Below are 23750 nucleotides of genomic sequence, written 5' to 3' on the forward strand. Positions count from 1 at the left end.
TGTTATATCCATCAATTATACTGTGCACACATAACTCTTCATTACCTCTGGAAAACTAATTTAGCTAAGCAGTTATAAAGCTATAGTTTTCATGTCTTCACTGGTTATTCACATTGTGGTGCACCAGCTAATCAAGGAAAATTGCAGATAAGGAGCAAGAACAGACATCACATAGCCTTAAGATGAAAAATGAAATTTATTTATTTAGAAAAACAGGGTCTACATAGATGATTACACTCTCACACCAGAACTGAACACTCAAAGCAGTCACTAAAATAGTACAGAGTTTATAGAAGTATTAACATATCATCTTTAATCAACTTCCTCAATCTTTGGCCCTGGACCATTAGCTGCAGATCCTCCTTGGCCATAACCAGTCCCAGTGTCAGCATTGCCTCCCATGGGCATATCTCCACCAGCTCCACCTTGGTACATCTTTGAGATTATTGGATTGCACAAGGTCTCCAACTCCTTCAATTTATCCTCAAATTCATCTACTTCAGCCAATTGGTTCCCATCCAACCATTCAATTGTCTCATCCACAGCCTTCTCAATCTTCTGTTTGTCAGATGGATCCAATTTCCCTGAGAATTTCTCATCCCTCACTGTGTTCTTCATGCTGTAGGCATAGTTCTCCAATGCATTCTTCGCCTCAACCTTTTTCTTCATGGACTCATCCTCTTCCTTGTACCTCTCCGCTTCTTGAACCATCCTCTCAATGTCTTCCTTGCTTAATCTTCCTTTATCATTTGTAATTGTGATCTTGTTCTTCACACCAGCAGTCTTGTCCTCAGCCGACACGTTGAGAATGCCATTAGCATCAATGTCAAAACAGACATTGATCTGAGGCACTCCTCTTGGTGCTGGAGGGATACCCTTGAGCTCAAACTTCCCAAGAAGGTTGTTGTCTTTAGTCATAGGCCTCTCTCCTTCATACACCTGAATGAGCACACCTGGTTGATTGTCCTGGTAGGTTGAAAAGATCTGTTCTTTCTTCGTTGGAATCGTAGTGTTTCTTGGAATCAACACTGTCATCACACCACCAGCCGTTTCAAGACCAAGACTGAGAGGTGTTACATCAAGAAGCAGCAAATCTTGAACTTTCTGGTCACCTTCTCCAGTTAAAATTGCAGCTTGAACAGCAGCACCATATGCCACAGCCTCATCAGGGTTAATACTCTTGCAAAGCTCCTTACCATTGAAAAAATCTTGCAATAGTTGCTGTACTTTTGGGATCCTAGTAGAGCCACCAACAAGAACCACATCATGAACATGACCCTTGTCAATCTTGGCATCCTTCAAACATTTCTCCACAGGTTCCATACACTTCCTGAAAAGATCCATGTTCATCTCCTCAAATCTTGCCCTGGTAATCGTAGCATAGAAATCAATCCCTTCATACAAGGAATCAATCTCAATAGTCGTCTGAGCAGTCGATGACAAAGTCCTCTTCGCCCTCTCACAGGCAGTTCTCAACCGCCTTAGCGCCCTGGGATTGCCACTAATATCCTTCTTATGCTTCCTTTTGAACTCCTGCACAAAATGATTGACAAGCCTATTATCAAAATCTTCACCACCCAAATGTGTATCTCCTGCAGTAGCCTTAACTTCAAAAATCCCTTCTTCAATAGTCAACAATGAAACATCAAAAGTACCACCACCAAGATCAAAGATCAACACATTCTTTTCGCCACTACTCGATGACTTCTTATCCAAACCATAAGCAATTGCAGCAGCAGTAGGCTCATTAATAATCCTCATAACGTTAAGCCCAGAAATAGCCCCTGCATCTTTAGTAGCCTGTCTTTGAGAATCATTAAAATAAGCAGGAACAGTAACCACAGCATTCTTTACAGTAGTCCCCAAGAAAGCTTCCGCCACTTCCTTCATCTTCGTCAAAACCATAGACGAAATCTCCTCAGGAGAAAACTGTTTCTCTTCCCCTTTGTACTGAACCACAATCATGGGTTTTTCACCAGGACCCGGAACTACCTTAAACGGCCAATGCTTCATGTCACTCTGAACAGAAGGGTCGGAGAATCTCCGACCAATTAAACGTTTAGCATCGAAGACAGTGTTTTGAGGGTTCATCGCCACCTGATTCTTGGCTGCATCGCCAATTAACCGCTCTGTATCAGTGAAAGCAACGTAGGATGGAGTAGTCCTGTTGCCTTGATCATTTGGGATTATCTCTACACGATCATTTTGCCAAACCCCAACACAACTGTAAGTCGTGCCCAGGTCAATGCCAATAGCTTTTCCTTCAGATTTCGCCATTAGTAAAACTTTTCAAGAAAAGAAAGCTTTTTTTTCTTGTTTTGAAGTAGAAATTGGGATATTTTGCTTGCTGATTCTTTTTCTGTTGTGGTAAAGACATGGTGATGTGAGTATTTATAGGTATTGAAAAAAGTTCTACTGGGTTCGGGAAATTGTAAGACATTGTGGCGGTGAGAAGACATAGAAGGAACTTGATTGCACCAGAGAGTTCTGGAGGGGGAGGGAAGATGATCAACTGTTCTCAATCATTCTGGATTGGGTTTTGGGCTTCGACCAGCAAATTGGCCTCATGACTTTGGGCCTGGGGTTGATCGAAAATGTTGGAACAGAGTTTTGCATGAATTTTGGGCCTGGGCTACATAAAATATTTCGCGTCTCTCCTCGGAGGAATCTCGCTAGCCACTCTCGTTTGGTGGCAGTCTCGCTCGCCTCTCTCGCTTTTTACACAAACACAAATGTATAAAATGTGTTTGTGTTTGTATAAAGCAAGAGAAAATTGTATAAATACATATATTTTCGTTCCTCTCTCGCAAATCTCGCTCGCCACTTTCCCTAATTTCGCTCTCCGCCCTTGCCTCTGTCTCTTATACAAACAGAGACGAAATGTATAAAATTGTGTTTCTGTTTGTATAAAGCGGGAGAAAATTGAATATACACATGCAAATACATGTATCATCGTCCTATACACTTATAGTTATACAATAAAAATTCTTCCTTGCCCAGTTTCTTTTGCCTTTCTCTCTTTTTCGTTTTATACAAATTTAAATTGTATATAATTTCTCTCTTTCTCGTTTTATACAATTCGATTCAATTGTATATTATCTGCCCAAGTTTCTTTTGCCTTTCTCTCTTTTTCATTTAATACAAAATCAAATTGTATATGATCGTCCTATACACTTATAATTATACTATACAAATATTTCCCTGACTAAGTCTCTTTTGCCTTTCTCTCTTTCTCGTTTTATACAAATTCAAATTGTATATAATTTCTCTCTTTCTCGTTTTATACAATTCGCTTCAATTTTATATGTATAGCAAATTATACATATATATGTTTGTTATGGGGGCGCAATTATGCAAACTTTGCTATTGCATACAAATATGAATTTTGTGTTTGCTATATGTGAAAGTTGTCATTTCTTAGATGGCTCCAAAAATCTTAGTCCACCACTATTAAATCCCGGATTAGACCAGGCCAGCCCAACGAGCCTAGCCCATATTGACGGCTCTAGTGATATAATATAGTTTGAGTTTCTTCGTGAGCTTCTTATTTTTATATGAATCAAGTTCAATATTTAATTCAGATACGAATTCAAAAGATAATAACTAGATATTTTTATCATTCACAAAAAAAATGAATCTGAATGAACCTAAAATTCTAAAATGAAAAAGTGTTAGTTTATTCATTTCAACTTTCAAGATCTAATTGATATCATATTTGATATATTATCGTTTACTCCAATCATATGTAAGACAAGGCATGTGTGTATTAATTTGCTTGACCTGCTTTTTCAATTAATGAACGAAGATTTCTCTATCGCAGCATATTTTTATGGCATTGTAAATTTTCATTATATTCATATTCTCATAGTCCCTTCTTGTCCATAAATACAACTTGGATGCCTATAATCACAAAATAGTAAAGTTGAAATTACTCTCTTTTTTTTTTAATAGATACTTTCATGGGTATAAAAAAAGTATAAATAGGGAGTAGTTAAGAGGAAAAGAATAATGATTTTCTTCTTTATACAAGATTAGAAATCTTATATCATACGTAAAGCTGCAAGCAATTATAGGAGAAAAAATAGAATATCCTCAACAATGGCGTGATCTTCTTTATTTCTCTCTTAATTACTTTGCTTTTTCCTTGTCACAAGCATGCTAAACGTTATACCAAAGAAATGACCCATCAGAAATATATTTTTTTACAATAATATTATTGCAAGTATAAAATAAAAAACGCAAATTCATAGGACGTAAGTCGAAACAATGTCGGGAAGTATAACTAATCAAAGTTAGTAGCCGCTTTGTACGACCATATTGACTATACATGTCCTTTTTGCCTCTTTTCTTGGAATCCAGCTATTTTTCATTAGTTTATGTACTTTTAGCCATCGTTAGGTCAATGTTCATTCTAATCAATACCCAGTTGAACTTAAAATCACATTGGCCTACACATTTTTAATGATATCAGCTTTCAACAGTGCTAAACGACCAAGCAAACACCCATTCCTTCTTCAACTGAACCACCAAACAAGTCTTCTTTTTTGGTAAAACTAAGTGGACAATCTAGAAGAATTTTACTACTCCATACAATAAGTGAAACTATCAATGTAAAAAAAAGAAGAAGAAGGGTAAATAACGTGCTATAAACAGGTTTAAATTTCATGCATAGTGTAAAAAAAATAATCTTTTGACAACTCTGTTTTGAATATTAATCGCGGAGGGTTAATATACCATACCTTAAAGTGATGTTATCTTTTCATAAACAGCTATTCATTTTCAGGCTTCAGAAGCAACTTCAGCTATAGATCCTCTTTTTCCAACCTGAAACTCATATTCGCAAGTAATTAAGAATGGAACTATGAATTTGACTTGTTACTTAGCAAAAATATGTAAAAACAAGAAATCTGAATCCAGGAGCCTGAAATGAAGACACCCAAAGATTAACTAACCCTGAAAATGATGCAAATGGTTAGGCTACTAACCGTAGAAATGATGCAAAGACTGGTGACTGAAATGTTCACTAGTATGTTAGCTAGTGATCCAATGAAATGTTTCCTGCTGATCAAAGTACATCATTCCGATCAATCAAGAAAACTCAGTTCCCAGATGAGCTAAGATCTAAAATTCTTATGCATACACAAATCTCCTAAATTCAGAAATGTAACGGCAGACGTTTAGCTTAACACTACAAAAAGGTTTAGTAAATTATCAAACTTCAAAGTTCAGCCTGTTCCAAAAGAATGAAAGAAACATCGAGCAATAAACACAAGTTCAGACAGTAAAGAGAGTTATGGAACAGCAAAATGTAAAGGCAGAGTCTTGGAAGCAACACAGTAAAAAGAATAATAGATCTTATCATTTAATCTCAACCAATTTGAACCGCATACAGACTATGTCGCTACATCTAGTAACGAATCAATGAATTTAATGTATAATTCAATGCTTAAATCTCTATCCTGCCAACTATTACTAGACACCTGCAGGAATGGTAATACTTAATGGACATTTCGGCGAATTGTTTGAGGGACTCCCAGAAGGGACCTCAACTGATGGATCAATTATATGATCAGAACCACCATCAATGGTGGAGCTTATAACGCTTATACTTTTTTCTACTTCAAATATCCCTTCTTCATCAAAATAAGATGTCATTTCATCCTCGTAATCTTCCTCAGACCAGTAACCAAGGGAATCATCTTCAGAGGCACCGCTCCAATCTTCTGAATAATAGGCGAATTCATCATCACTTTCAGTAACCAATAGAATAGAATCAACTATATTTATATCCTCAACCTCCAGTGGTGGTTCAACTCCTTCATCCTCAACTAATCCGTCAACAAATGCATGATTCAACAGCATTTCAGCAGTCCATCTATACCTAGGGTTCCTAACGAAACAACCCTTCAAGAAATCTTTTGCATCCTTCGATAAGTTTCCAGGAATTTTAGGCAATTCTTTCCCTCCCCCTATCTTCTTAAGTACATCCTCAGCATCCATCTCATCATCCCTATCCCACGGAGGTTTTCCAGTTAACATCTCAAGCACAATACACCCTAAAGCCCAAATATCAGCAGGACAGTCTTGCACATTATCCGCAACAGCTTCAGGTGACAAATACATCGGAGTACCCCTCCAGTAAGGCTCCAACCTCCTCTTCTTGCTCTGATTTTCTCTCTTAGCTAACCCTAAATCACCAATCTTAACCTTAAATTCAGTACTTCCATTACTAGAATTAGGCACAAGCAATACATTTTCAGGCTTCATATCACAATGAACATAACCATTCGTATGAATACAAAGCAACCCTCTAAGCATAGATCTCGTATGATTCCTTACCTCCAATTCAGACAATCCTGATTTATTGATCCTTTCAGCTAGGGTTCCACCAGAACCATACTCCAACAACAAATTATAAACCATAGCACCATTCTGACCCGTAGTAGTTTCATCCCCATAACATCGAATTATATACGGACAACCCTTAATATTGTTGAGAACTTCCTTTTCCTTCTGAATTGAACCCGAAACAGAAACCTCAGCAGATTTTACAGCCATAACTGGTGGAAAGTAGCTGTAATTCAATTTGGGGTTCTTCAAAGTAGCTAAATAAACACATCCAAAACTTCCTTTACCTACCATTGCTCCTCTGTACCATGCAACCCCATCACCAAATTCATTCTTCATCATCTTCCTTTCAACTACAAAACTCACCTGAAAAAATTGAACTTACAAAAAAAAAATTGAGAATTTTGGAAGTAATTAAGATTAGGGCAATCTCAAAAGGAAGCAAAATCTAACTTAAAGTTGGATTTTAGTGCATATTACACAATACACAAGCAAATGGGTAAAGAAAATTAGGGTTTACAGAGCAAGTTTGGGTTTCTTTGCAATTTGCTTTTTAGGTTAAATTTATTTTTTTTTACAACATATTATGTTTTTTTTATACTATATAATAAGAGCCGCGTTTCTTTGAAAGAGAGGAACACAAGTTGGCAAAAATGCTGCTAACTGGAATAACGGTCATGTGGTCTTTTTTATTTTAACAAGGTATGAGAAATAATAAATAAATTTAGGACATTTATTGATTTCCTTTTTAATAAATTTTATCATATTTTAAGTTTTAACTGTTGGTAGTAACTAAATATGGTAGCATATTTTTATAGGTTTAGAAAATGAATGGTGAATATATACATTTTTGACAGATAAGAAATAATGGCAGTATATATATGTCACCATTATTTGTCACATGCACTACTTCAGGCAAAAACTAAAAATGGTTGTCACTTGTGAGGAACAGCATGTGGTTTCCCTTTTTTTTTTTTTTTTCGGTTTCGATTCATTTGTTTTACTTTTATTCAAAAGTCTATTAATTTATTAATAGTGAAATGGTAAATATTCATTCATCTTGAATCAAAAATTTTAGATTTGCATTTTTTAAGTATGAAATCGTTTTTATTAGAAAGTATCTTATTTCAATGTGAGACTTTTTGATATGAATTTGAATTCAATCAAACTCTAATATTGATTATAGATATGAATATCGAGTGAAAAACAAAAAAAGAAGTCCATCAAATTTCGTTAAATTGAAAATAATTTAGTATATGATGGTGTGGTTTTAAATAACAGTGCACATGGAATTACTATATATACTTCACAAGTGGTAATAAACTATATATGTTGCCTAATTAGCAACAATACAATCATTTAGTATTATTTTTAATTGTTGATTAAGATCAGGTCATGGAAATTAGCTGCTTTAGGCCTCATTAGATTTATATCTTTCTATTAATATCCCAAGCGTGTCAAATTTAAATACATTTTAGAAAATTAAATCGTTTATTTTAACATTTGAATATATATTTTTTAAAAAAATAAAATAAAATAAAATATAACATTTAATAAAATACTAATACTATTATCAATAAATAATAACAGTTGAATGATGGTGATAATTATAAATAGTGACCAATGATGATTGTGGCTTATTGTTATAGTTAATCGTAGGGCTGTATCGGTCAATTCGGTTCAGTTTTGAAGTTTATCGGGTTGACTTATTGGTTATTGTTTATAGTGATGCTAAATCGTTATAGAACCATTAAGATACTGACTTATCGGTTATTGATTTATCGATTTTTGATCGTTATCGGTTCGGTTATCGGTTTAACTGTTAAGATTTGACCCAAAAGAAAAGATATTGAAAATAACTTAGAAACAAGGTGACAAACCAAATAAACCATGCACTTGAGTTCACAAGTTACATCTTGCTAAAAAGCAAACACTTTTACATCGTAGAATAATCAAGTGTTTGAAACAACCAAAAATAAAAGTAGAAAATTAAACTATAAGTCGAGGACTTTATATACAAAATGGTATAAATATAAATATTTAATTTACTATCGGTTAAGTCGTTAAGAAAAAACTTTAAACCGTTAAGAATCGATAACCCTATAACAAAAAAAAATCAAAACTGTTGTCAAAATCACTAAATCAATAATTCAATACTATAAATTAATAATTTTTTTATTGAGATTTATCAGTTTCGATTCGATTTAAACAACCTTAGTTAATGAACAGCGATAATGCTTGTAACGTGATAATTAATAATAATATGCGATACCTATAATTGACAATAGTGGGTTAACAATATTTCTCTCTCTCTTTCTTTTCCTTCCAACTTTATTGGAGTATTGCTTAATTATTCATACTTGATGCTTTGTACACAACTTAGGGTGTATTTAGTATGAAGGAAAATATTTTTCGTGGAAAATATTTTTTTGGAAAATAAGTAGATTTTGGACTTATTTTTTTATGTTTAGTTGTTGAGTAGAAAATATTTTTCGGAAATGATTTTTAGTGTTTGATTTATGAATGAAAAATATTTTTGAGGAATATTTTTTTATTTTTACTAGAATACAAAATAATTTATGAAATTGAAAATATTTTTTAAAAATAATTTTTTTTGGGTGGTGGTGATAGGGGGTGGGAGTAGTGGTGGTGGGGCGCAGAGGGAGGAGGTAGGAGTGAAAAAAATAAAGTTGATAGTATTTTTAAAAAATAAAATTAATTTTTTGGGGTTGGTAGGGGGCTGGCCGGGGGGGGGGGGGGGGGGAGGGAGGGAGGGGAGAGGTAGGAGCTTAAAAATAAAATTTTGGAGTTGAAAATATTTTTAAAAAGTAAAATTAATGTTTGGGGAGGGGGTGGTGTTGGGGGCGGGGGGGGGGGGTGTAGAGGGGAAGGGTGGTCAGAGATCGGTGAAAAAATAAATTTATGAAATTGAAAATATTTTTTTAAAAATTTATGTTTTTCCAAAAAAAATATAATTTAAAATTAGAGAAGAGCTTTGGAAAATGTTTTCCTTAATTTTTGAAGGGAAGTCATTTTCCTTAATTTTAAGGAAAATGAGTTGATTTGAAAAACATTTTCCAAAACTTTTGCCCCAACCAAACATGAGAAAATTGAAAAACATTTTCCAAAAAATGTTTTCCTCCGTACCAAACAAACTCTTGCTACTTTTTTTATTCTTCTAAATAATAATCAAATCATATCTTCTTCTTACATAATGCTACTTTTTTCCTATAAATTCAAAGTTTGTAATTATAATATTATCCTCATTTCATTTAATTAGTTCTTAACAAAATATGTCACATAATTTTTTTAGATAAAGCACAAGTATTCCTCAATGTATGTCCGAAATCTTAGATACACATTTTTATTATGCTAAGGTCCTTATCTCTGAATTTATTTTATTAATAATTTGTTACCCCTTTTTGACCTACTTGACATTATCTTGTGGCATAATGCTGATTGACTTTTTTTTCAGTCTAGTGCCACATATGTCAAAAAGAAATAGAAAATTATTAATAAAATAAGTTCAGGAATATAATAAATTCTTAATATAGTGTAAGTATATTTTTAAATTTTTTGGCATAGATTGAGAATTAGTCGTGCATTTTTACTTTTTTTTTTTAAATGTATTGAGTGAAAAGAAAAAGAGGCCTGTATATGGTTCTTTCGGTTAAAGTTCTCTTCAGACTTGGCCCGTATGCTTAGGCCCAAATAACTCTCCTCATTTCATTTGGGAAATAACAGAATAGTTTCTGTTTTGATTGCAGAATTAGGAAGATGAAGATGAAGATGAAGATGAAGAAGACGAAGGATGATCAAAATGGCGGAAATGCGATATTGTCCGTATCGCCATGGAAAGCTATTACTTTTCAGCTGATATGCTTACTAGGGTTAGCTATAGCTTTCTGGATACCTAATCATATTTACTCGCTCGATCTCATCACGCATCCATCCCAAACTCTTCGTATGATTTCGGTATAAATCTCGCAATACGAAAATTTATAGTATAATCAGCTTTCGATCTCTGTTATTTGTATTCTTATTTTGATTCAAATTTAGTTTATCAGGTGTTTCTGGCTCCAGTACTCATTCTACTTTACAGTGACCTTCGACACAATAGGAACCAATGCTCTGTAATCCTAAGCCTTCTTATTATTTGAATCTATTTTACAACTTACATATTTTGTTTACTGTAATTGATTCGTTTTTTTTTTTTGTGTGTGGCTTTCACAGTACGTCAAAGCTGTAGGACGAGGCTTGTTGGCGCTTCCTGCCGGTAAGTAGAGTCTGTTAGTGGAACTATATTATTAATGTCATTTGTCTAAGATTCATATAGTATTGTTCATGAATTATTTTGTATAATGTTTATAGGAGCCGTGGTAAATGCACTCGGAGCTACTATATTAGGAGCACCTGTTGGTTTTGAGTATGTAATCCTGTATATGTGTTTATATTCTTTTATAATAATGAGACTGAAACATGAAGCCACAGTTGAGGTTGGGTGGAAAACAGGCTGATCTATCATTGATCATACATTATGACAATGTTATTGCATGATCATCAGAAGCGGATGTAGAGTCTGAATTATAGGTAATTCAAACCTAGTAACTTTAGGTTGGTTCATGTATATGTGTTAAGAATTCACTTAAGAAGTGTAAATAATTGATTTTGAACCCAACAACAAATAAGCTGTCGTAGAATTCCAAACTCGATCCCATAAATTTCGAATCATGGATCGGTCTCTGATGATTATCAGATATTAGTCTCTCTATGTTTCACAAAAATGCCTGAGATTAGTTTGAGTTTTTGTTTCAGATGACGTAGGAGTCATTTAATGCTGCCCTATCCAACCTCAACTGGGACTATGTTAATGGAACATTTTTCTGTTACTTTCTCTTTATTATAGCTTCTGCAATGCAGTAGTTCTTATCCTAACTAATCTTTGATCCTGTATTATAAACAGATATTTCCCCAAGACCTTTAATTGGTCTCTTCTGATGTCACTACTCACTGTAAGTCTTAACAGCCAGGACTCGCGCTATTTACTGCATGAAAAGATTTCTTAGGCTTAAAAGCTACCAAGAAGAGATTACAACAGTTAAAAGTTTAGTGGATTCATCTCATGCTTCTAGAAAATATGATCAATGTATTTAAGAAAAGGAAAGTCAGTGGGGAAATCCTGAGTTATTGCATTCAGAAAGCTGATCAAATGATAAGATTCTTTGACCACTTAGGTCACATGTTAATGAGATGTAGAATTGGTATTTTGTCCTTGCTCATTTTTTCTTCTATGTTGGTTTAGCTTCTTTTTTTTTTGTAAAAAAATTCTTTTCTGGGGATACTTAAATTTATCAAATATTGGTTTGGCAGTTTGTACCAGCGGCTTGTGTTTTTGGCTCATCATGGACTGATTGGCACCGAATATTTGCTAGAACAAAGTAATTTCCATTTCGTCAATCCATGGGCATTTGATATTTATATCTAAGATCTATCCTAGAGCTTATTCAGTATGTTTGTTTTTGCAGAGCAAGTGAGTCCACAGACTATATGATCAGTCTGCCTGCTCATGGAGCTGTTATTGGAGCATGGTTTGGTGCTTGGCCAATGCCACTTGATTGGGAAAGCCCATGGCAGGTAAGTCAACTGATTGTCAAGGACTCGAGGTTCACAATATTAGAGATTGTAGTTTCATGGTGCAGATTATTTGAATTTCAAATGCATTAATTGCATTACTAAGCGTCAATGGTCCATGATATGATCTTTTGATAGTCTTGCAATAGAAAGGCATATAAAAGTTTCTCCGCATGACCTTGTTTAAATTATATTCCCTTTTTGACAAAAATTCTTATCTGGATTGTTTTTAAGGTAAGTAGGGCCACCTCAAACAACCTTGAGGAACCTTGTACATATCAAAGTAGGATACCCAGTGCTGCTAGAAGGCAAGGCAAACCTTGTCATTTTTTTGCACTTCCTTGTAGATTGTTTCCACCTCATCAGTGCCCCGATTAGTATAGCACTATAGCTCATCCATATGGAAGACACACACACACCTGCTGGAAACCTGTTTGTGTTGCTCTGGACACTTCAAAGTGAACCATACCTGTGAATGAGAGGTGTTGGGAATCTGCTAGACGATTTCTTCTTAAACAAACTAAGCTAATAGTTCATTTACCATAATGAAGTATTATATCCTGCTATACTAGTACTAATGCAAAAGATAAAGTGACCAAAAGGAGAGAAGATAAAAGGCTGGCGCTTATGTGGCTCCTTTTTGTCGGGGTAAGACCGGATTGCATTGCTATCTGTAAAATTCTTTGCTAGTAAGGGCACTACTTAAGTATACTTTGTTAACAAGATTTCCATGTTCCACATTAAGAGAATAAGTAAAATAAAACAGCTCATGTTATATCCTGATTCAAAAAGCTAAAGTGCTATTTTGTGCATGCATCTTCCATCATAATTTCCTTAGTGTTTTTTTCTCGCAAAAAACTTTAATCGAATCTTACATAATTTACGTGTTAGACGAATAGAAACAGCAGCCGTTAAGGTGAAAAATGGAAGAGGGAGAGGCAGTTTTATACCATAAGTGTTTCATACATTTGTTTATATGAAGTTGCATCTTAGTTCTTGTGAATCTTGGTGATTTTCTATAATTAACACCCTCCGTTTAAAAAAGAATGATCTAGTTTGACTTGGAGGGAGTTTAAGTAAATAAAAAAGATTTTTCAAATTTGCGGTCTTAAATTAAAGTTATGTTAAATATACTAAAATGTCCTTTAATCTTGTGAGTTCTGACCTTAAACATGCTATGTGTAAAACTGAAATTATAGTGTTGCTAAAAAAGGAAAGTGGTCATTCTTTTTGAGACAGATTAAAAAGGAAAAGAGATCAACGCAGTGAGTATTATCTTAGATGTTCCTGCTGGTAGCTGGTGCAGCTGCACTTGTTAAATATATAGTATATTTCTTGTGTAATCCTTTTGCTTTATTAATTTGCATTTACTACCAGTTAAAAGGCTGCAGTTATTAGCAACTCACTGGTTCCATTGGCCCTTGATTCTAACTTCTTCATATGCATTTTCATTTCCTAGGTTTTAGAAGTGGAGTGTAAGAACCTTACATATTTTGGCTATGCTCTTGAGGGAAAGATCACGTTTTTCTAATTTGCAAACCTCTGCACGAGGTTGGAAAATGCTTTAGTAAGTGGTTTGTTCTCATTCACGAACAATTGGTATTTGCATGTAGGAATGGCCTATTTGTGTGACTTATGGAGCTATAGCTGGTTACCTCGTGGGGCTTGTGGCATCCTTGGGCTGCATTATCTTCTGTAAACGCCAGCAGCATCTAAAAGAAGAGTAGTGTCTAGCTTCTGGAAGGCTCATGATACTACAATAATAGTCTTGGAACGAAATTAGGCCTTTGTTATTCAGCTGCATAGAAATGTGGTATCCAGTTTTGAACTAATCTTTGTTCTTATTAAAGAGTATAATCCATTCTTTTAGGAGTAATTTCTTTGACAAGTTGTGGAAAGACATTCCACAGGAGATAATGAAGTTTCTACTGCAGAATAATTTTGCAATATCTCAAAAAAATTCTGTCCGTTAACTTAAATATTATGGATTTGTAAATTCAAACACTTATTTTATGCTTTGTGAATATTCTTTTTTCCTTTTGCAACATAGCTTTTACTATATCCATGCTTATTATTTGTTGCCATCTCTACGTGGAATTCAGAATTGGGACCTAATTTTTGTGGGGTCTTCGAATTATTCGTACCCCTTTTCCGTGTGTTGAGGAGTAATATATCTATCACTAGTGGAGAGAAGAGTTTTGTAAATCCACTTGATAGTTTACTATCAAATTCAGGAGTTGTTTAGATTCCAATTTCTCTTTATTTTCCTTTTGAAATGAATTCCACCTTTACACTTCCTATTTCTTTGCCTATTACTCTACCAAGTAGAATAAGTCACATCCTACCTCACTCATAGAAGTACATCCTGCTATGTTTAGACATATCGAATATATTGAAAATCAAACATGTACGAGAGTAGTATTTGCATAAGTTTTACTGTATCGTCTGATAGAGTATCTATTATATATATTTTTTTAATTTTAAACTTAATTAATTAAAGGCTAATTAAAAAGCAGAAGACTATAACCTAGATTATATTTGAAAAATATTATAAATATATTTATATATTAAATTTCACATATTATATATACATTCTACTCTATTCAAATAGTATATAGAAAATCAAACATGTGGAAATTAAAAAAAGCAAGATGGTATCTACTATAGTTTTACTTTTTTAATTTTGACAACACAACTCAACCCCCATTTTCCTTGGCAGTGAAGACTTGACAACAGACGTAGTAGGGTTAGACTAGATAGACACGAGGGTGGTGACATCTCATTGCTGACAATACATTATTACTCATAACTTTGTAAAATGTTGTTCTCTTCTATTGTCAAGTGGGTTCATTACCAATGACTTAAATTAATTGTTTTTGCCTTTGTTTCCAATTGGATTTTCTCTCTCTTATTCCTATTTTACTATTGCTATTAAATATCATTTACTTTTTAATATAAGAATATCATGACAAAATTACTACTATTATTTACTGCTTTTTAATTCTTGTGTCAGGTTAATAATTAACATTATTGTTTGACTACAATTTGCTTTTTTCTTTTTTTGGAAAAATAATTTGAAAAAAATAATTACTAATTTAGCTAAATATAACAATATTATAATAAATTAGTGAAAAAAAATAAATTTATATTACATATTTATTACTATAAATAATAAATACTTTATTAATATAACGTATAACTCCTTTTTTTTTCTTCCTTTTAGAATTGCAATGACAAATTTAATTACACTACCCCAACTTTAATTTGAGGCCAGAATTAGTCAAAAAGAGTTGAATTATTTTAATTTATATAAATAAATTTAGCTTGACTTTCTCCGTTTGAGACTTCTAAACGGCTCTAGCCTTGGTGCGTTTTAAGTACGCCATATTATATTCCAATTTTCTTCAATTCCGAAAATACCCCTCATTAATTAACCCAAAAGACGAAAAGCCCAAACACCAAGCGACGCGATTGGTGGGTTGTAACCTGTTGTAGACATACGGTCACACCGAATCACTACTGCCACGTCATCTGAGTAGTTCAAGTCCACGTGTCATAGAACAAAAAGGAACAAATGGCCCCACACCGAACCCTTTAAAAACTCTTTATAGAGCCCTTAGAAGCGCCAAAAAACACACACACATACAACACCCTACCACCACCACCACTCTCTCCCTCTAAAACCTTTCTCTTTCTCTCTCTAAAAAAAAATTTCACTTTTGAAAATCTTTTTGCCGATCAGATACGATTCTTCACCGGTAAGAATTCTTATGAACCCACCGGAGAATTCATACCGATTTAAAATCGTTATACATTAATTTGAATCTTTTTTATCCTTGGTTTAACTGTTAAGTTCTTGAATAATCTTTTTGTTTTAATTTTGAAAAAAATAAAAAAATTGGTTTGGTTGGGTGTGTAATTAATGTGGTTTGAATACTTCTCTTTCTGATCATATTTGATGGTATTGATACAGTAGTGTTGTTTGGATTGTTGAATTTTTCTGTTGTTAGATTCTTGGAATAATCGCAAGGAGGAATTTATGGTGGTGGGGGTATAGGTTTTACTCCATTTCCTAGGTTTTCTACGAAATGACATTAGGGTTTATAACCTACAAGGGTAGGGAACAGAGAAGATTGTTTGTTGTGCTTACTGGGTAGAATTCTTTTTCTGTTGTGTTGGTTTGGTTCCCTTGTTTTTGTTTATTTGGGCATAAGTGGGATCACATTAACTGTGGTTTACTGTTCTTAATAGTTAACCTTTTAGTTTCGATGATCGGTGTATGAGAAAGTTGCCTTTACGTATATCTCATATGGGGGAAGGATTTTAATAGGCCTTTAAACAAAAATGGTGCGAAGAATTTGGCGCGCATAGTGGGATCACATTAATTGTAGTCTACTGTTCTAAGTAGTTAACCTTTTAGTTCGGTGATTGCTGTGTGAGGAAGTCGTCTTTGCATATATCTTATTTTGGAAATATATGAAAGGAGATTTTAATAGGCCTTGACACATGAAAATGGCGCAAAGAATTTGGCGCGTCCCCTTTTTGCAGCCCTTTATATATGTGTGTGTTGTAATTTCATTTTTTGTGTATTCTCAACCTGTTCTTCTTGTTTTAGAGACGATTGTGTGTTTACTGGGTAGTCTGTTTTGTCGGTTTGATTTCCTTGTGTTGCTTATTTGGGCCTAGTGGGATCACATTAAGTGTAGTCTACTACTCTTAAGTAGTTAACCTTTTAGTATTGTGGTCGGCATATGAGAAAGTCATCTTTGCGTCTCTCATTTTGGAAGTATATGAAAGGAGATTTTAATAGGGCTTGACAAATGAAAATAACGAAGAAATTGGCACGCATAATGGGATCACATTAAATGTTGTCTACTGTTCTAAGTAGTTAATCTTTTAGTTTGGGTGATTGGTGTATGAGAAAGTCGTCTTTGCGCAATCTCATTTTGGTAGTGTATGAACGGAGATCTTAATAGGCCTTGACAAATGAAAATGGTGCAAAGAATTTGGCATGCTTCCTTTTTTGCAGCCTTTCAGGTAGAAATGTGTTTTTTGTTTTAGAGACGATTGACTGTTTACTGGGTAGCAATTTTTTCTGTTGTGTCGGTTTGATTTCCTTATTTTGCTTATTTGGGTGGGCCTAGTGGGATCACATGAAGTGTAGTCTACTTAACCTTTTAGTTTCGGTGATCGGCATATGAGAAAGTCATATTTGCATGTATCTCATTTTGGAAGTATATGAAAGGAGATTTTAATAGGCCTTCACATATGAAAATGGCGCGTCCCCTTTTTGCAGATATAGAAATGTGTGTTTTAATTTCATTTTTGTGTATTCTCAGCATGTTCTTGTTTTATTGTTGTGCCGGTCTGGTGGAAGTGTGATTTGAAATTGTTTGGGATTATGATGTTGGTTTTCTATCTGAAGTACTATGTTCTTTGATACCTTTGCAAGGTGGAACTCTCCCCCACCCCAAAAGTTTGCTTAACTGTTCATCTCTAGAATAGATTAGATTTTGTTTTGTTCTATGTGCAATTACAACATCAGCTTCAGTCATGGAGAGACTGGAGGAGGATTTAAGTAAATTATGCTTTTCTTTCTCTTTATCGTCTCCTCTAGTTTATGAAGTAGATATCTTTATGTTAAGCTATTGTTATTTATTGATCAGGTTCAAGATTTTCAATGGGATGTGACAAAAAAGAGAACCTGCCAGACCCCCCAAGTGTTGATGCGGGAAAGAAGAGACCAGAGGAGGATCTAAGTATAATTATTATGCTGTTCTTTCTCTTTTTTCATTCCTCTAGTTTATGAAGTAGATATCTTTATGTTAAGCTTATCTTTTATTTAATTGATCAGGATCTAAGTATAATTATTATGCTTTTCTTTCTCTTTTTTCATTCCTCTAGTTTATGAAGTAGATATCTTTATGTTAAGCTTATTTTTTATTTAATTGATCAGATTCAAGATTATCAATGGGAGCTGACAAAACAGAGAACCTGCCAGGTTCAAGTGTTAATGATCTTTCTCTCAGCGCCAGTCAAAGTGGAGCTGTTGATTATAATGGTGTTATCCAAGGTGGGTTCAGTTCAGGGGCTAATGTCACATCCTTTCCTTCTGTATCTCTGCCTGCAGTCTGTCCTCTTCCAGGAAATGCTAATGAGATTGAGGTGGCCGATTTGATGAATCTCAATTCCTTACATCACCACCAGCTTCAACCGAATCTGATGAATGTAAGAAATATTTCACCCAGCTTTTACAGTTCATCAGCAATGTCACATCGCATGAAACATAATGCAGAGATAAACCATTCAAATGTGAATAACAAAACACCGACCTTGAATAGACTCATGAATGAAGGTGTCTTGTCCAAGGGCTTCCAGAATCCTGGGGCAGGCATAAATTTTATGCCTATGCAAAGCAGTGGAGCTGGATGTTTTGAGAAGGCTGGGGAAGGAACAGGTATTAGTCAAATGCCTGGAAGCCCTTTTGGCGTAGGGTATAATGTGCAGAATGCTACAGGTATTGGCGGAATAGGGTTTCAAAATTATGCCAACATCAATCATGCTCCTTTTCATACAACACAAGGGAACATGGATGGTAGTTTCCTGACCCTTGGAGTGGGAAGTAATATGGAGGACAGATCAATTCTTAGATTCAACAGCAAAGAGGTCAGCAATGGAGTGGAGGAAGCTGCTTCACCACAAAATAACAATTCCCATATCCAACAAACAAGAAGAAATCTTCCAAGTTTAATTCATGGTGCTCCTGGTGGTATCACAAATTTCCAGTGTGATAGTGGTGGTTTCCCAAATTCTGCCTTTAATTCGGGTGTACATGCTCCTGACTCTAGAATCAGTGCACCTCCATTTATGTACGCACCAGATGCGAGACTTAACTCATCTAATGCCAGAGATTTAGCTGCTGTTGGTAATGCTGATCAAAGACTTTGTGAACCTGATCCTCTCATGTATGCCCAAGGTGGTTTGCCTCCTCCTCTATTGCCATTTAGCAGCAATTCAACTTTACCCCCTCATCTTGGATTTGGTAGAGTGGCAGCAGCTCCTGGATCTGCTCAACAGTTTAGGGTATTAGCTCAACCAAATGTTAATCAGCAGAGCAGCCTGTACACAAACATGGTCAGGAATCATCAATCTTTCATGGGACCTGCTATTCTCAGTCATGGTGGCGGAAGAGTGAGGCAAGACCATTTAGGTGTGTATGAATTTCTGTTTCTGTTTGCTGAATTTACCACTAGCTTAGCTGACATGTGCACATGATTAAATTTTTTAATCCTGTTTTCTTTAGTAGAAAATGACCATTGTTGAAGACAATGGCGTTTTCTTTCAGGAATGGTGACTTTTGATTTGAGGCAAGGGTTTCTAGTGTATGTGCATGACAGCTGAAATTGTTTTGTGCTTGCTGGATCAGAATTCCAAAATTGTTCTTGTGTCTAACAAGCTCAGTTTGTTGCTTTTCTTGCCATATATTCTGAGTTGGCAGTGTTCAGGACAGTCCTGGTAAATGGCTAGATCCTTAAGCAAACGAACATATGACTATGGATAGTCTGTTAACCTCATTTTAAAGAATGTTTGCAAATAAAATTGAGTTGACTCGATAGAATTAGGTTCTTTGAATGTGGAAAGTCATGTCTTACAACAAAAGTTATAATTCTTTCTAGTTGCATTTTCATACATACGGATAAAAAGGAAATATCTTAGTGATGTAGTGTGATTAAAAAATGCTATGTGAATTGGCAACAGTTTGTTAAGAACTAAAAGATCTAGTGGGAGATCTAGGAATGAGATTATATTTCAGGTCGTATCAGTGTGTGGATTCTGGTATGCATAGGTTGTTTGCTCCATGAACTTACCTTTCACTTTGGCGATCATTATTCTATCACATAACACTCCATTAATTCGTTTCTATTTCAATCATTAAGCGTGTAGAAACATACTAAAAATACTTTCTGAATCTTGTTGTCTTAAATATGTAACACCATTTCTATTAGGAAGTGTCACGACTAAAATGGAATGTTGGAATATGGAACCTGCTACATATAACTTTTTATTTTTTAAAACAAAAACTAAAATGAAATTAAAACAGAGTTGGTGGTCAACTTTTTCTATGGAAGTGGGGGGTTGACAAAGTTGTAATTGTGCCTCTATTTCTTGGTTGTATTGTTAATTGACAGAGTTGAGAGTACTACCTTTAGGAGAGTTAAGCATATCTGTGTATTAGTTGGTAAAATGGTTGATCTGATGTCATAAACTTGGTTTTGCCTAAACATGACTCTATAGACAATTTCATGAATCAGGTGAGAGGATGTGAGCTACCAACATGTGAGTTTGATTAGGCATCCCCCTTTTTCATTTCGCGGCTACATGCACTGCTATTTTTAGTTTCTCTTATATACTTATACTCTTGCCTTCATTGATTCTATAAATTGCCTCTTAGTCTACTTCAGCTGCTGATTGTTGACTTACTGTGGTCCTAACGCTGCTACAATCAAATTTCTTCAGGTCAGCAATCTTTTGTCAATGTTCTGAATCCTTGGGGGAATAATCTATATCCTGAAGGAATGGGAGTTCAAATTCCTGGATGGAGTGGCATCCAATCTGCCCTTGTCAATCAATTTCCCAGGAGGCCAGGTGTCCAGCTCAATGACGGGGCTATTTCTCAAGCAACTCGAGAGGGTGTTCTTCCTGGCACGGGCGGCATCCAGCAAACTAGAGGGGGTAAGTCATGTATGTTGGAACTTAAAAATGAGTTTATAGAATTAAAAAAGAAGCTAGAAAAATAGTTTACCTTTAAAAAGGGAAAAAAGCAGCGAGAAATATATTCAGCTTCCATGAAATCTTTAGTTAGGCACTGTAAAGTGAAGTGTAAGGAGTGGAAGATGATATTAGAATTGGTGTAGGCATTCCGTGTGGATCCATCAGAATGCACTAAAAAGGATGCACTCGTTCCAGATACTTCCATTACCCCATACTTGGATGCGTGCTCTTAATGGACTCATTTATCTCAGAAATTAGCACATTACGGAGCTTGAGTTCACATTTTACTTTTTATGTGGTGCTTTTCTCATTATTTGTTTCTTCTTTGGCGATCATTTATAGGTAACTCGTATCAGTCTCAAAATCATGGACCTAAAATGCATCCTACTGAACTTCTTAACCCCTCTTTTGCAATGGGTATCTACTAATTTTATTCATATATCTGATAATGCTCCAGTTTGCTTTTCTATGTATTTAAAGAAATCTGACCTCTAAGTAACATCTGAAGAGATTGTTCTTATGTTATCTAGGTCGGCCTCAAGTTGGTTCATCTGCAGAGTTAAATGTTAGTGGACTCCCATATCATGCTGGTATGCCACAAAACCCAATCTAAGGAACTCTCTAGTGTTGCTATTTCAATGAAAATATCTATATTTCGCATCTTTGCTGTTGTGCACATTTTAATTCTAAAATGTGCTGATTCCTGATTTGTGCTCTCATTACATTTGCTACACCAAGGTCAAGGCGTTCCAATATCAAAGGTTGATGTGGCCCCTCAGGCTTCAAATCTTGATGGTCCCACTTCCCTCAAAAGAAGAAGACCGGGTAGAGCCCCTCCAACTGCTCCGATGGGTCAGCGGAGGAGAAAATTGACTCAACATAGAGCACCTCCGAGGCCGATGACTATTGCTCCAGTTCCTGCATCTTCTCCTTCTCTTCCTGATCTCTGTGCAAAGTTGCAAGGTATCTCAAGTTCTCTCACATTCTTATATTTTCGGTATTTCTGTAATGTAGTTTGTTAGTCTGTGATGTACAAGATACTGTTTCTGGTGCTTTCTTTACCATGTATATATGTACAACTTGATTGTTTGTTGACATTTTCATGAGTTGATCAGTGAATGCCAGTGTTTTTGCCTCCCTACTCTGACTTGATCACTCATCTAGCTGTGTTGTTTATGTCGCAATTCTGTGTCACTGTTGTGTGTCTATTCTTGTTGCATATGTATGTCAACAAATTACAAGTTTTGACACCATAGACGTGACTAGAGCCAACAATTTATAAGAGAGTTTGAGTCCTATCAAGTGTCAAAGACCTCTGAAGTGTTAAGAAATGTTAAGGATGTCTCTTTTTCTCTTTTTTACTTGGTGTTAATGACATTATCATAAAACCTCACTATTTTCTTATTTACAGAAATCGCCCTACTCTATCCCCTCCTGTTCCCCTCTGCCCTATCCTCCACCTCCAAATAACTAATGGATGTTTAAATATTTCCCCCCTTTTGAATCAATTCTCAGGATATCTAAACAACTTCCTTACTTTTTTAACTAAACGACCTGAAATTTTTCTCAAGCTATTTAAAATCTTTTTCGGTTGATTGGGACGGACTGCATAATAATGAAAAAATTGCTGAGAAGATAAAGGAAGGAGAAAAGAAGGAAGAAGGATGAACTAAGAGAGAAGAGAGGGAACCCAAAATTAATAAATTCAATATTTGAAAATGGGTTATGTGAAATTTTTGGATGTTTTAGTACTTGCCCCCAATGTTTTTTGCCCCATTCTCCTCATGTGGCCTGCAGGTGCAGGTTTACAGTACAATCAATACGTATTTATATGTTGAATTTGTCATCTAAATTATAGGATTTGGAATATGGATGGGTACAAGTACTGAGTTGTTACATAACAATTGTGTCGTATGATATATATTTTAGTAGTTGGGTTGAGAAGTCATTACGTCATAACACATGCAAAGTTTTCTTGGTACTTTATGTGAATATATATGAACATATGACGTACACAAAACCCCAAGGGTGACACCAAAAAACCAAAGCTGGAACTAGCGCTCGCTACAACCTTTAACTGGAGGAATCTAAGAACTTCAGCATAATCTCGATATCTCAGAAAGGCATCACATCAAGTCATAAGAGTGTGACTAAATGTGTATTTTGTTAGTATTTTCTATGTGAAGATATTGATAATGAATTCATTTTACTGCTAAATATTACCATTTAAACAGCATTGTAATAATGTAGTGTTTGAATTTTTCAGCAAGGTTGGAGGAACCAGCTCAAATCATTGCAGAGAACTGCAAAATATGCAAGAGGAATGTGATGTTCAATCCTGAAGGTCCTTTTGTTCGTCCTGCTATAGCGCCACCCGTTGCTGTTCTTCCCTGTGGACATGTATTTCATGACGAGTGCCTGCAGAAAATCACGCCAAAAGACCAAGCAACAAATCCTCCTTGCATACCTTGCGTTCTAGGTGAAACATAATGTGATCATTTTCTTCAATGGGAGAGGGCTTAAATTTTGTGAAGGAGAATGAAAGTGCTCCCAAACATCTTTTTTGTAAAGGATTAGGGTATAGTTCTTGGAATTGCACATATAGAAGGTGGGGTGACAATAGGATTCCCCCCCATGGGTAGAGATTATGCAAAGTTACTACATAGAACCTCAGCATTTAAACCCCTGTGATTGAGAGATACATTAAACTTGAACTCACAAGTTAAGAGCTGATGTATGACTGATTCTATAATTGGAGGTGTTTGATCCCGTGGATCTGTTGGTTTCAGAGCTAATTTTTTTTTTTTTTCGAATATTGTGTCTGGCATGGCATGCTCTGCTCTCTTATCTCTTCTTTCTTTTCCTTTGGTGATTGATTCTTGCATCTTTTCAGGCTGTTAACTCATTCGATTATTTACAGTAGCAATCATATTTTGTGCTTTGTGTGGTTTTTGATATCTTCGAGTGTTTTGTGCACACCTAGGTTCGGAAAAGGATCA

General features: G+C 35.1%; 4 protein-coding genes across 5 annotated transcripts; 2 read left to right on the top strand and 2 right to left on the bottom strand.

Annotated features, from left to right (window-relative positions):
* Positions 1-177: 177 nt before the first annotated feature.
* Positions 178-3196, bottom strand: LOC101255185 (heat shock 70 kDa protein 5). Its single transcript, XM_010320399.4, has one exon. The coding sequence runs from the start codon at positions 2275-2277 to the stop codon at positions 313-315; it is 1965 nt and encodes a 654-aa protein (XP_010318701.2). The 5' UTR covers positions 2278-3196; the 3' UTR covers positions 178-312.
* Positions 3197-5337: 2141 nt separating this feature from the next.
* On the bottom strand, positions 5338-6938 carry LOC101255976 (mitogen-activated protein kinase kinase kinase 20-like). The gene has a single exon (XM_004235842.5). It carries the CDS (start codon positions 6688-6690, stop codon positions 5473-5475), a length of 1218 nt encoding a protein of 405 aa, XP_004235890.1. The 5' UTR covers positions 6691-6938; the 3' UTR covers positions 5338-5472.
* A 3062-nt stretch (positions 6939-10000) lies between these two features.
* On the top strand, positions 10001-14024 carry LOC101255482 (uncharacterized). Of its 2 annotated transcripts, none has more exons than XM_010320398.4 (8): positions 10001-10323; positions 10416-10481; positions 10582-10624; positions 10720-10774; positions 11312-11360; positions 11719-11786; positions 11874-11982; positions 13439-14024. In XM_010320398.4, exons 1-8 carry the CDS (start codon positions 10126-10128, stop codon positions 13508-13510), a joined length of 660 nt encoding a protein of 219 aa, XP_010318700.2. In that variant the 5' UTR covers positions 10001-10125; the 3' UTR covers positions 13511-14024. The 2 variants fall into 2 exon arrangements, with proteins under 2 accessions (XP_010318700.2, XP_004235888.2); XM_004235840.5 differs by having other exon boundaries at positions 13593-14024.
* A 1589-nt stretch (positions 14025-15613) lies between these two features.
* On the top strand, positions 15614-23546 carry LOC101250106 (uncharacterized). Its single transcript, XM_019213135.3, has 9 exons — positions 15614-15737; positions 17646-17738; positions 17936-18207; positions 18358-19189; positions 20497-20712; positions 21094-21168; positions 21282-21341; positions 21490-21714; positions 23018-23546. The coding sequence occupies exons 2-9, from the start codon at positions 17660-17662 to the stop codon at positions 23239-23241; spliced, it is 1983 nt and encodes a 660-aa protein (XP_019068680.2). The 5' UTR covers positions 15614-15737; positions 17646-17659; the 3' UTR covers positions 23242-23546.
* Positions 23547-23750: the final 204 nt, after the last annotated feature.

This window comes from Solanum lycopersicum, chromosome 3 (assembly GCF_036512215.1).
Source record: "Solanum lycopersicum chromosome 3, SLM_r2.1".
NCBI lineage: Eukaryota > Viridiplantae > Streptophyta > Magnoliopsida > Solanales > Solanaceae > Solanum > Solanum lycopersicum.

Bases quoted from the DNA above. Each gene is read 5' to 3' on its own strand.
- LOC101255482 (XM_004235840.5), top strand. From the start codon at position 10,126: ATGAAGATGAAGATGAAGATGAAGAAGACGAAGGATGATCAAAATGGC. The intron at 11,361-11,718 runs GTAAGTCTTAAC...TTGGTTTGGCAG, and splicing joins TTCTGATGTCACTACTCACT to TTTGTACCAGCGGCTTGTGT. The intron at 11,983-13,592 runs GTAAGTCAACTG...ATTTGCATGTAG, and splicing joins ATTGGGAAAGCCCATGGCAG to GAATGGCCTATTTGTGTGAC.
- LOC101255976 (XM_004235842.5), bottom strand. From the start codon at position 6,690: ATGATGAAGAATGAATTTGGTGATGGGGTTGCATGGTACAGAGGAGCA.
- LOC101255185 (XM_010320399.4), bottom strand. From the start codon at position 2,277: ATGGCGAAATCTGAAGGAAAAGCTATTGGCATTGACCTGGGCACGACT.
- LOC101250106 (XM_019213135.3), top strand. From the start codon at position 17,660: ATGGGATGTGACAAAAAAGAGAACCTGCCAGACCCCCCAAGTGTTGAT. The intron at 19,190-20,496 runs GTGTGTATGAAT...AAATTTCTTCAG, and splicing joins AGTGAGGCAAGACCATTTAG to GTCAGCAATCTTTTGTCAAT. The intron at 21,169-21,281 runs GTATCTACTAAT...TATGTTATCTAG, and splicing joins TAACCCCTCTTTTGCAATGG to GTCGGCCTCAAGTTGGTTCA.